The 12,458-nt window shown below is 47.1% G+C and overlaps 1 protein-coding gene across 4 annotated transcripts; it reads left to right on the forward strand.

Annotated features, from left to right (window-relative positions):
* Positions 1-81: 81 nt before the first annotated feature.
* On the forward strand, positions 82-2,536 carry LOC125506824 (obtusifoliol 14-alpha demethylase-like). Of its 4 annotated transcripts, none has more exons than XM_048671527.1 (3): positions 83-256; positions 698-1,200; positions 1,310-2,536. In XM_048671527.1, exons 2-3 carry the CDS (start codon positions 715-717, stop codon positions 2,297-2,299), a joined length of 1,476 nt encoding a protein of 491 aa, XP_048527484.1. In that variant the 5' UTR covers positions 83-256; positions 698-714; the 3' UTR covers positions 2,300-2,536. The 4 variants fall into 4 exon arrangements, with proteins under 4 accessions (XP_048527483.1, XP_048527484.1, XP_048527486.1 ...); XM_048671529.1 differs by having other exon boundaries at positions 84-849; positions 951-1,200; XM_048671528.1 differs by having other exon boundaries at positions 84-219.
* Positions 2,537-12,458: the final 9,922 nt, after the last annotated feature.

Consider the following 12,458-nt stretch of genomic DNA (forward strand, 5'->3'; position numbering starts at 1 on the left):
CTAGGAGTAGCTGTAATTGATGTTGGACTTCCCAGACTGCACTCACTCACTCTCTCTGTATATATTCTATATATCGATGTTCATATCCTTAGTTGCCTTCCTGTGTGTTACTCCGCACAGATCTCGCACTCACTCACTGCTAGTTAGCTAGCTAGCAGAGATTGCAGCCCTAATTTGATGATAGTGCAGACATACCATTTAACTAGCTGCTACTAGCTAGTACGTGAAAGAGACGAATAAGCCTCTACGTATTGACGTATGCATGCATGCTGCCACCTCTTCTGTTCATTAGAGTTTGGTGCATGCGCGTTGTTGAGGCAATATAATGAAACCATGCATAGTCTATTCTACTAGTATTCTGTACTTTTAATCAGTGCCGTTAGCGATTTATTCATTCTCCTTTTTTGGCTTTTTTTTTATTTTCTACTCTCAGTCAGTATTTGTATGCCACTAGCTAGATCCGCATAAACATCGATATGTTATGCTTGGGTGTTCACCGAGTCCATAAGAATGTGATTTGTTCTCAGGTAAATTTAAGCTTCAAGCATGCGTGGTTATATAAAAAGTTTATTCAGCTGTTGTACATGTAGGGAAGTGTACAATATATGTACTGTCAACAGAACAACAACAGTCTATTTAGAGATGGGCCTAATAAAATGAATGGGAGGGAGAGTAACTCATACTAATGTTCTTGCAGGTCAAATAAACATCACCATGGACTTGACAAGTCTCACTACGATGTGGTGGGCCATAGCTCTTCTTTTCATTACTGTATTGGCCACCAAGATCACAAGAGCAAGAATCACCAACATTGATCCACAGCGTACAACAGGCCAACTTCCACCCATGGTGAATGGACTTGCTCTCCTAGGATTATTACCTACCCTTCTGAAGAAGGGTCTACCACCTATGTTCAATTATCTATATGTTAACTATGGCAGTGTCTTCAGTGTAAGTTGCTTTGGAGTGATCAAGGTAACACTCTTGATCGGGCCAGAGGCGACGACTCATTTCTTCCAAGGTTTGGAGTCAGAGATTAGCCATGGTAATCTGCTTGAGTTCACAGTGCCCATGTTTGGCAAGGCAGTTGGTTATGGTAGAGATACCGCCACCCGAATGGAACAAATGCGCTTCCACAGTGAAGCACTGAGGGCATCCAGGTTAAGGAGCCATGTTTCTCCAATGCTTCAAGAAGTGGAGGTGCGCCTTTTTACTCTGTGTGTGTGTGTGTGTGTGTGTGTGTGTGTGTGTGTGTGTGTGTGTGTGTGATGGACGTGTGGTGTATTAATTGACTCATGTATATGCACAGGATTTCTTTGCAAAGTGGGGAGAGGAAGGCGTAGTTGATCTAAAGCTTGAGTTCGAGCAGCTACTTATGTTGATATCAGGCCGATGTTTGCTTGGAAAAGAGGTCCGGGAGAATATGTTTGATGAAGTCTACACACTTTTTCGCGAGATCGAAAAGGGTGTGACCTTGATCAGCTTCTTGTTCCCATATCTCCCAACTCCAGCAAACCGGCAGCGTGATAGGGCACGTATAAGGCTAACAGAGATCCTCTCTAATGTTGTCGAGTCCCGTAAGAGCTCTGGGCGAGTGGAGGAGGACACGCTGCAGAAACTGATTGACTCCAAGTACAAAGATGGTCGCCCTACAACAGTAGAAGAGGTAGCCGGGTTGATCATTGGCTTGCTGTTTGCTGGAAAACACACCAGCTCTCATACTAGTACTTGGACTGGAGCTTGTCTTCTCAGCCATCCAGCCTTCTTAAGAGCTGCCATTGAGGAGCAACATCAAGTCGCCAAGAAATACAAGGACGGACCAGAATACAATGCCTTCTTAGAGATGGATACGCTGCATAATTGCATCAAGGAGGCGCTGCGGAAGAACCCTGCAACACCACTGCTGGTTCGCAGGGTCCATAAGCGCTTCACGGTGCAGACGAAAGAAGGCCAACAATATGACATCCCGCAGGACTACATCGTAGCAACTCCTACTATAGTAAACAATTATATCCCTTACATTTATACGGACCCTCAGGTGTATGATCCAAATCGGTTTGGCCCAGAAAGAAGAGAGGACAAAGTGGGTGGCAAGTTCTCTTACACATCATTTGGTGGTGGAAGGCACGTTTGCACTGGAGAGGCTTATGCTTACATGCAACTCAAAGTGATATGGAGCCATTTGCTGAGGAACTTTGATCTCGAATTGGTCTCTCCCTTCCCTAACACAGACTGGAGCAAGTTCTTGCCAGATCCACAGGGAAAATTACTCGTGAGATATACGAGAAATGGAATTTAATTTGCAGTCGCTTAACTATATGATCTACTTCTACTTGTATTCATGCAATCAATATGTACTGTATGCATATGTCTTTTGATATGTGTAACATACAAAAAGGTATGTTAGTATTTGTATGACACATACTTGTATTGGGAGACAATGATGTTACGTTCAGTAGCGGACTAGGGTTTGAGTATGGTCAATACCCACAACTATGTCCATAATAAATAAATATATTGTCTTTGTTGCTTTCAATGTCTTTCCTCTTTTTTATCCTTTCACTTCTCCTTTGTTCATTCGAAAAAATTCGTGGTAGGAACACTATCTTACGCTGATATTTCTTGCAATCTTGCACTGATATTGACAATGACGGAACGAGAGCGCGGAGGGGAGGGGAGGGGTGGTCACTCGTCAGTGGTGACTCCGATGAATAGTCTATTTTCACTTGGAAAACTTATCACCGATGAGCCCATGGGTTCCTCCATGTCCCATCACTACCCATATATATATATATATATATATATATATATATATATATATATATATATATATATCACTTCATATATATATATGAGACATACTATAATTTCTTAGTGTCCCAATCATGCACACAATGGCAACCATGTACGTCAACCCAAGGTTAAACTTGAACTGATTCTTAAATCTTAATTTTTTTTGCGAAAGATTCTTAAATCTTAATTACAATACTCCCCCCGTCCGTAAATATTTGCCGGACAAATGGATAAAAATTGATGTATTTAAAACTAAAATACGTCTAGATACATTCATTCTTTCGACAAATATTTTCGGACGGAGGGAGTACTAAATTTGGGTAGTACATTCAGCATTCTCATACGACTGAGTAGATTCCTTTCTCACGTAGCAGCCCAGGTGTGCACTAAAAACATCTTCCCAACCATCAGAAATAAGACCTGCATGTCTTTCTTTTTGTTTACTTATACAATTGTCTACTCTGTCCACAAAAGAGTAGCATGAGTGCATGCCAGTCTAAGCTAAAACTTGAAACGAATCATAGATACACGCAATTTCCTTGCTCGTGACGTGACAAGCAGAGTAGAAAATTGTCCCCAGTTAGCAGTATCATTAAATTTGCATGGTAGAATGGTCATGTTTGTCGCATAGTAATATACTAGCGTGGATTGGTATCTACGTAGCAGCTCAATTGATATCTCCCGAACCACCACAAATACGACTTGCATGCATTTCTTTTGTTTATTTATATTATACTCCCTCCGTCCGAGAGTATAGTGTATACTAGATTTTTTTTTTCAAGGTCAAACCTTATCAACTTTGATCAAGTTTATATAGAAAATTATCAACATCTAGAATACGAAAACAATACCATTATATTCATCATGAAATACTTTTTTATATGGTATATATTCTTTTATTGTAGATGTAGATGATTTTTTCAGCAAACTTGATCAAAGTTTACGAAGCTTGATTTTCATGAAAACCAATGTTCACTATACTATGGGACGAATGGAGTACAATTAAAAAATGTAGGCCAACAAATGTCACATGCAATGAAGCATACTTTTGTCTATTTTTAGTCCACAAAAGAGTAGCATGCATGCATGCATGTCAGTCTAAGCTAAAACTCGAAACCATTCTTAGATACGTGTAGCTTTCTCGCTCATGACGTGCCTAGTAGAGTAGACTAGAAAATTATGCCCAATTCTATTATTATTGAATTTGCACAGTTTTACCTATATATATATATATATAGTTCGCATTAAAATATTTAATTAAAATGGTTTATATTTAGAAACGGAGGGAGTAGATTGCACTCCACAGAGCAGCCTAGCTGTGCACTGAAAATGATCGCATGCTGAGCTCCTCCAACTGTGCAAAAAAGCCCTTCAGGATCTGATATTTACGCATAAGTCCAGAATTTCGGCCGCTGCAGTTGGATCTCAAATCCAAGGGCTCTCGGGATCCCGTATTATTTGAGCACGGGACGCCTCGTATCATCTGATACTTTCCACACTGGAGGCATCTTCCCAACCACCACGAATATGACTTGCTTGCTTGCCTTTCTTTTATTTATTTATATAATTAAATAAAGTTAGGTCAATAAACATCACACACAATGAAACATACTTTTGTCTACTCCTAGTCCACAAAAGTGTTGCATGCATTTACACAGTAGGAGCATGTCCTACTGTTTTCAGGGTAAAAAAGAAGATTTGCATGCATGCAATACCGGTCTGAGCTAAAACTTGAAATGAGTCTAGATACAAGTAGTTTTCGTGCTGGTGACATGCCTAGCAGAGTAGAAAGTTGTGCCCGCCTAGCACTACTATTAATTTTGCGTGGTAGAATGGTCATGTTTGTCATATAATACACGTATTGAGCAGGTTGCTTTCCACCTAGCAGACTAGGCGTGCACTGAAAGTATCCTCCCAACCACCACAAATACGACTTGCATCCCTTTCTTTTGTTTATTTAAACAATTAATAAAGGTAGGTCAACAAACGGCACATGCAATGAAACCGACTTCCTTCTAGTCCTAGTCCACAAAAGAGTAGCACATATTCATGATAGTCTAAGCTAAAACTTGAACCAAATCTTAGATCTGCATAGTTTCCTCGCTCGTGATGTGACTGCTAGAGTAGAAAATTATGCCCAGTTATAGCGGCCCATAAATGTGACCTAATGGCCAACAATTAATAAAGGTAGGTCAACAAACGGCACATGCAATGAAACCGACTTCCTTCTAGTCCTAGTCCACAAAAGAGTAGCACATATTCATGATAGTCTAAGCTAAAACTTGAACCAAATCTTAGATCTGCATAGTTTCCTCGCTCGTGATGTGACTGCTAGAGTAGAAAATTATGCCCAGTTATAGCGGCCCATAAATGTGACCTAATGGCCAACAATTAATAAAGGTAGGTCAACAAACGGCACATGCAATGAAACCGACTTCCTTCTAGTCCTAGTCCACAAAAGAGTAGCACATATTCATGATAGTCTAAGCTAAAACTTGAACCAAATCTTAGATCTGCATAGTTTCCTCGCTCGTGATGTGACTGCTAGAGTAGAAAATTATGCCCAGTTATAGCGGCCCATAAATGTGACCTAATGGCCAACAATTAATAAAGGTAGGTCAACAAACGGCACATGCAATGAAACCGACTTCCTTCTAGTCCTAGTCCACAAAAGAGTAGCACATATTCATGATAGTCTAAGCTAAAACTTGAACCAAATCTTAGATCTGCATAGTTTCCTCGCTCGTGATGTGACTGCTAGAGTAGAAAATTATGCCCAGTTATAGCGGCCCATAAATGTGACCTAATGGCCAAAGTATTTCGTTATTTAGACAATTCAAGGATAGCTATTCTTTCAAAGGTCTTAACCGACCTTGTACCTTCGACATATTGGTTTAGAGGACCAACCGACCAGGTAGTCATCTCCTCTTGGCGGGATTACCTTCACGTGCTACCATAACCTTGTAATTTCCAACCTTAATTGGTTGTCTTTTTTTCAAATATCAAATACCACAGATGTTTGGATCCAGGATATGGTTACTGAAGGGACGAATGGTTATGAAGATCATGCCTTACTATAGCGCTTTAGCATCAAAAGTCACTTGCATGGTTACACCCAGAGAGTTTTGGGAACCGTCTATCGTGAAGTTGTCTCAAATGATAGTAGTTGATGGATGACAGACAACAATACTATATTTTCCTATTTCTGTACGACAAAACACTAGCTGAGTAATATCATGAATTTGTTTAAATGTCCCTTCTCTACTAGAGAACGTAGCCAATTAGACACCTTTTGGCTAGTTAATGTTTGTACTTATACCATGTCGTGTGATGAATTTTTAGACTAGTAGCATGCTAGAGGTTGTTTGCAATATCATGAAAAGTATATGTTAGCAGTGACATGGATTAGACTCACTAGTAAAAAAATGCCCATTTGTCCTGGTTCCAGATGCCCATTTGTCCCGGTTCCGGAACCGGGACTAAAGGATCGGTACTAAAGCCCAATACCTTTAGTCCCGGTTCGCCTACGAACCGGGACAGATGGGGCTCCATGTGGCCGCTGCGGCTTGCCCAGGCAGGAGGGCCTTTTGTCCCGGTTGGTAGCACCAAACGAGACCAAAAGGCATCCACGCGTCAGCAGTTCAGGGGCTGGGGTTTTTGTTTTTTTTTGAAAGGGGGGAGGGAGTTTGGGGTTTTGGGGTTTTGTAGGGTTAATTTAGGGGTTTCATATATTGTGTTAGCTAGCTAATAGAGAGAAGTGTCATCTCTTATCTCCGTGCTTGGTCGACGCTACGTACTATACGTATAGAGAGGACTCGACACGCTAGCTAGTAAGCAAATGAAGGAAACCATTAAGTACAGAAGATCGTCATGAACATATACACAGAGAAGTGATCAGCCTCTCCTTTTCCGAGAGATTGGTCCGACAACAAGTTTTCGTATATCTATCCGACGCTACTGGCTACATATATACAATATAAGATCTCTTACAATCCCCTAACATCTGAACTCAACTTCCACATGGTATTCTTCGGCTTTATTGATGACGTGGTCAAGAAAGAATCCCACCAATTCCTCTTGAATTGCTCGTATGTGATCTTGTGGTAGGAGTTCATTCCGCATTTGCCACATCTAATTTGAAGAAGGGGGCCAATACATATATATGAATGAAACTCAACACAAATGATGGTAATAAAATAAAATTATGAATATTATTGCTTACGCACTTCATATTGTTTTTTAGAGTAGCCCCGCTTATTCTTGGTCGTTGTGTTGTAGATAAACTCGCAAACGTAGTATCCACAGTAATCATTCCCAGGTTCCTGCCACAAGCACTTTACGAGAAATAGAGGTCAATCAAATTGATAATCAAGCATTATAAATGTTATTGATGAAACTAGCTAGAATCAATGGGAGATGCGCGGAACTAGCTAGTAGTACTTACTTTGGGGTGTGTAAATCGCAGCTCCCCCTGCAGTCCCGGAGCTTGTGCGGTGAACTCTTTCAAAACCCCGCCAGACAAAGAAAACAATTACTTGATATCAGGAAATGAACAAAGTTGCCGATATGGTGCGATAATGATCGATTGAACTTATTTCTCGAGCATTTTAGTCATGGTCGCATACTCCTCGGGATTTTTTCGTCTCGAGTCTAAGACGTTTACTAGTCCCTGCTCAAGCTTAATCTCTAGGAGAATAAAGTGGAAGCTGCGCACGCATGCATAACTCATCAATTACATTACTATAACCTCGAGTAACAAGGGAAACCGAATATGCACAAGACAGTAAGAGCATCTCCAGCCATTGGCCCCCCAGGAGGGGCTAAAAATCGCCCCCTGGGGGCGCACCGGCGCTAAACCGCGCACTGGGGCATGATGCCCCCCAGTCGCGGCGCCCACGTTTTTTTGAAAAAGTCAAATACAGGGCAAACAAGGCTCAAATTTAATGCAAACATCGGCGAGCTCGTTCAAATTTAAACATATTTTACAAAAAAAGAAAAAAATTAGTACGGGCTGCCCCCGCCGTCTCCATCGCTGCACCTCGCCGTCTACCTCACCGCTCCCCGCCGCCCGCCGCCCGCCTTTGCAGTTCTACATGCCGAGGAGGCGGTAGAAGCGCGTGTAGTCGCCGTCTCCACCGCCGCCGTCGTCGTCGTCCCCGCCTCCGCCGCCGCCGTCCCTGCTGCATCCCTCCCCCGGTTGGCGCGGCGGGTTGGACGGTCCGGAGGCGTCGTCGTTGTCGTCGCTGTCGAGGAAGACGATGCTGTGCTCGTCCTCGCGCCCACACTTGAGGGCGGAAATCTCCTCCAGGGCCAGGCTATCTCCTCGTACTCCACCGCAGGGCGTCCTCGTCGGAGAAGCCGCGCCGGGCTATCTCCTCATACTCCGCGGGGAGGACGGGCTCCGGCTTGGGCTCGACGAGGACGAAGCGGCCGGTGGGTGGGGGGGGGGGGCGGAGTCGCCGATGCGGACGCCGGAGCTGCGGGTACGCGCGCTGACAGGCGTGTCCTGGGGCTCCGGCTTGACGGGGCGGAGGCAGGGAGAGCCCGACGAGCGGCCGGACGAGGAGGAGGACGCCCCAGGCCGCTCCATGCGCCTCGGCGCCCAGGAGCTTTCACGGCGGCGTGAGAAGGATGGGGGAGCAGGGTACTCGAGGCGCGGCGTGTTGCCGCCCTTGATGTACTTGAGGACGGCCTCCAACGTGCAGCCGGGCACGCCCCACCACCGGCGACGGCCCTCGGAGTTGAGCCGCCCGAAGGGCACGACGCCGTTGGTGGCCTCGAGCTGCTCGGCGTGACAGCGGCGGAAGTAGGGCTCACAGAGCGGGCTGTCGGGGACGTACCGTGGCCTCTCCCTCGCCGCCCGCGGCAGGGACGCGCGGATACGTGCGATCTCCGCACGCCGCGCCGTCCCGGTGGGTGGTGGTGGCACCGGCACGCCGCTGGCGCTGATCCTCCAAGCCCCGGGCACCCGCATGTCCGGCGGGACTGGGTACTCGGCCTCGAAAAGGAGGCGAGCCTCGTCCTCGTGAAGATGGCGGCGCCCGAAGCCGTTCGCCGCCGCGCCGTCGCCTGGAAAGCGCTCGGCCATTCTTCTCAACTGGAGACGGCGAGAAGAGGAAGGGGGGGGGGGCAGAAATGGGCGCGTCGGCATGGAGTATCTGTGCGTGTCTCCGGCGCACTGGCGGTCGGCTTATATAGGCGGAGGCGCCGCGTGGTAGGCTTGGCCGGCACGTTACGCGTGGCGTGATGGCGTGGCGGCCGAGGGGACGCGCGTTGCCCGGCCTTCACTGCGCCGCCCGTGAGGCATCAATGGAGGCTGACTGGCGCGGCAGCGCGCGCAGCTTTGGCATTGATTCGCCACGGGAAACGAGGCGATGAGGACGACGAAGCGGCGAGAAGAGAGTTGAGTCACTGACGCGGCTGGCCCGTGGCTCTTCGCGCCAAAAACGATTCGCCCGGCGCCCCCGAGCGACCCCCAGCGCGCCGGGTTCGGGTTGGGTCCGCCGGCGCCAATTTCGGCCCGAGCCAGCGAAAACTGGGCCCTTGGGGGCGCGACTGGGCCGATTTTTTGGCGCCGGCGGCCGAAAAATCACCTGGGTGGCCTTCTTGGGGGCGCGGCTGGAGATGCTCTAACACTCACTTGAAGTTGTAAGGAAAGAGTATTTTATCTTTGTTTTGATTTTGAAGCAACGACCGTAGCAAGTTGGCCTCGATTTCTTTGGCTTGCTATTTAACCGTCCATTCATCTATGAGATTTGTGTTAATGAACCAAATATCCTAGATTTCTGCTTTTCTGCATTTGATGATCTTCAATTTGCATAATATAGTAAGGATAATTATATATACATGCAATGAAAGAGTTGTGCTATATATAGAGACTTAATTAAAGAAGCAGTACTTACAGACAGTAGCAAGTGATGATTATTTTATCGAGGGTCTTTTGATTGAAAAACTGGAAGAACTCCTCAAATGGAACAGACAACAGATCAATTCCAACGAGGTCGTGCTCCTTTTTAACTCTCAGCGTCAAAATATCCTTCCCAGACTCGTTGCAGGTTTTCATGTACCACTCATGGAATCTTCGCATCATCGTTGTTAGAGGAGGATGACCAGGTTTGACGAGAGGCTTCCCGTGCCGGTATTTGAATTCGTCCACCTCCATTGTATCAAAATGTGCATCGTCGGGCAGGTAATCTGCAGGATTGGTACCGGGCACCATCCCCGGATTATTAGCGACGATATCGCTAGACACCTTGAGCGGGGGGCACGATTGGTTCGCTTGTTTACCAAGCCGGGGATTTTTTCCCACTTCTTCGTTCTGCTAACCTTCAATCACTGCAAGTACTTCCCGACCGCTCCGCTTCCTGATATGACCTTTCAATAATGCGCTTATAGTTGGTTTGCGGCAGAGACGGTGGTGGTCGCTTTAGGGCATCGATAGTGTGCTGAACTTTCATGGGATCTATCTTCTCCTCCGGAGGTGGATGTTTCATAGCTTTTCGCGTTTCAAAGAAGTCCTTAACATAGGCTGGATAGATCTCCGTGTTTTCCTCCACGGTCCTCTCGTATGGTAACTTCTCTAGAGGCCTGAGAGATGGACCGAGTTTGTATTGCCTCCCGCCTCTGACTGTACTGCTAGACGCCAGAGCAGCCAGAGTGGCAGCGACTGTCTTCTTTTGTTTCTTACGAGGCAGAGAAGGAGGCGGAGTGCTACGACGCGCTGGAGCAGCCGGAGCGGCGGCGGCTGTCTTCTGCCGTTGCTGACGAGGCGGAGGAGGAGGCGGGCTGCTCGGACGCGCCGGAGAAGGAGGAGGAGGAGGCAGAGTGCCGCCACACGGCGGAGCAGCCGGAGAAGGAGGAGGAGGAGGCGGAGTGCCGCCACGCGGCGGAGCAGCCGGAGAAGGAGGCGGAGTGCCCTGATCACTCGCCGGAGGAGGAGGCGGAGGAGGAGGTGGAGTGCCCTGACTCGCCAAAGGAGGAGGAGGAGGCATCCAGTTCGGAAGGTTGATGAGCTCCTTCCGCCATAGACATGGAGTCTTCAGAGCAAGACCCAGCTGAGTCTCCCCTTCACCGGTAGGGTGGTCAAGCTCGAGCTCCTCAAATCCCTTCGTTATTTCATCCACCTTCACAACAACATAGCCTTGTGGAATCGGAAGGCAGTGAAAAGTTGTGTCGGGTTGAGGAGGTGCAACAGAGCCGACAGCCGCCTTGACTTTGAGGTGCTGCCAATGCGTCATAAGGTGGCAATCTTGAGCCTCCGTGATAGCATCCACGGGGTAGCTAGGAGAAGTCAGGCTGCTGAAGGAGCTCGGTGGAAGCCACGCTGCTTCTCCGCTGAGATGGTGGGGTAGCTTCTGGGGTAGCTCCGTGCCGCTAAGATGGTTGGTCGGCTCCTCGCTGGCTCTCAACTTGTTCCTCTAGCTTTAGTACTCTTGTATTGAGCTTCTGCAGATCGCTCAGCTCCTGTTTCCTCTTCCTCTCCTGGGTTTTGTAACCGCCTGCGTCGGGAAACCCAACCTTCCATGCAACGGAGCCTGCCGTGCCTCGTGTTCGTCCTGGGTGCTCAGGATTGCCGAGGTCCTCTGTGAGCTCGTCGTTCTCTCTGTCGGGAACGAACGTCCCTTGTTGCGCTGCGGCGATATACTTTTGAAGCTTCTTGACCGGTATTTCAAGTTGCTTGTCCGTCCAAACTCAGCCTGGTACTTTCTCTCAATTTTTCTCCATTGCGACCCATCAGCGGGTGCTCTCAACTTCTCGTCTTTCTTACGATCCTCTCTGTGCCATCGCATCAACTTGGCATGCTCTTTGTTTCTGAACAGACGTTTCAACCGTGGTATTATAGGAGCATACCACATCACCTTGGCAGAAACCCTCTTCCTGTGGGGCTCGCCTTCGACATCACCAGGGTCATCTCGTCTGATCATATACCGCAATGCACCGAATACTGGGCATGCGTTCAAATCCTCGTACGCACCGCGATAGAGGATGCAGTCATTAGAGCATGCATGTATCTTCTGCACCTCCAATCCTAGAGGGCATACAACCTTCTTTGCTGCGTACGTACTGTCGGTCAATTCGTTATCCTTTGGAAGCTTCTTCTTCAATATTTTCAGTAGCTTCTCAAATCCTTTGCCAGGCACATTATTCTCTGTCTTCCACTGCAGCAATTCCAGTACGGTACCGAGCTTTGTGTTGCCATCTTCGCAATTGGGGTACAACCCTTTTTGTGATCCTCTAATATGCGATCGAACTTCAGTTTCTCCTTTTCACTTTCGCACTGTCTCTTTGCATCAACAATGACCCGGCGGAGATCATCATCGGGCACATCGTCTGGTTCCTCTTGATCTTCAGCTTCCCCCATTGCAGCATCACCGTATTCAGGGGGCACATAGTTGTCATCATCCTATTCTTCTTTGCTGTCTTTCATCATAATCCCTATTTCTCCATACTTGGTCCAAACATTATAGTGTGGCATGAAACCCTTATAAAGCGGGTGGGTGTGAAGGATTTTTCGGTCAGATTTCGTACTCCCACATATAGGGCATGGACAACACATAAAACCATTCTACTTGTTTGCCTCAGCCACTTCGAGAAAATTATGCACGCCCTTAATATACTCGGAGGTGTGTCTGTCACCGTACATCCATTGCCAGTTCATCTGCGTG

The sequence above is a fragment of the Triticum urartu genome, chromosome 5, assembly GCF_003073215.2.
Source record: "Triticum urartu cultivar G1812 chromosome 5, Tu2.1, whole genome shotgun sequence".
In the NCBI taxonomy this organism is placed as follows: domain Eukaryota; kingdom Viridiplantae; phylum Streptophyta; class Magnoliopsida; order Poales; family Poaceae; genus Triticum; species Triticum urartu.

Excerpts from the sequence above, each read along its gene's own strand:
- LOC125506824 (XM_048671526.1), top strand. The coding sequence starts at position 661 with ATGGGAGGGAGAGTAACTCATACTAATGTTCTTGCAGGTCAAATAAAC. Across the intron at positions 1,201-1,309 it reads CAATGCTTCAAGAAGTGGAG|GATTTCTTTGCAAAGTGGGG; the intron begins GTGCGCCTTTTT and ends GTATATGCACAG.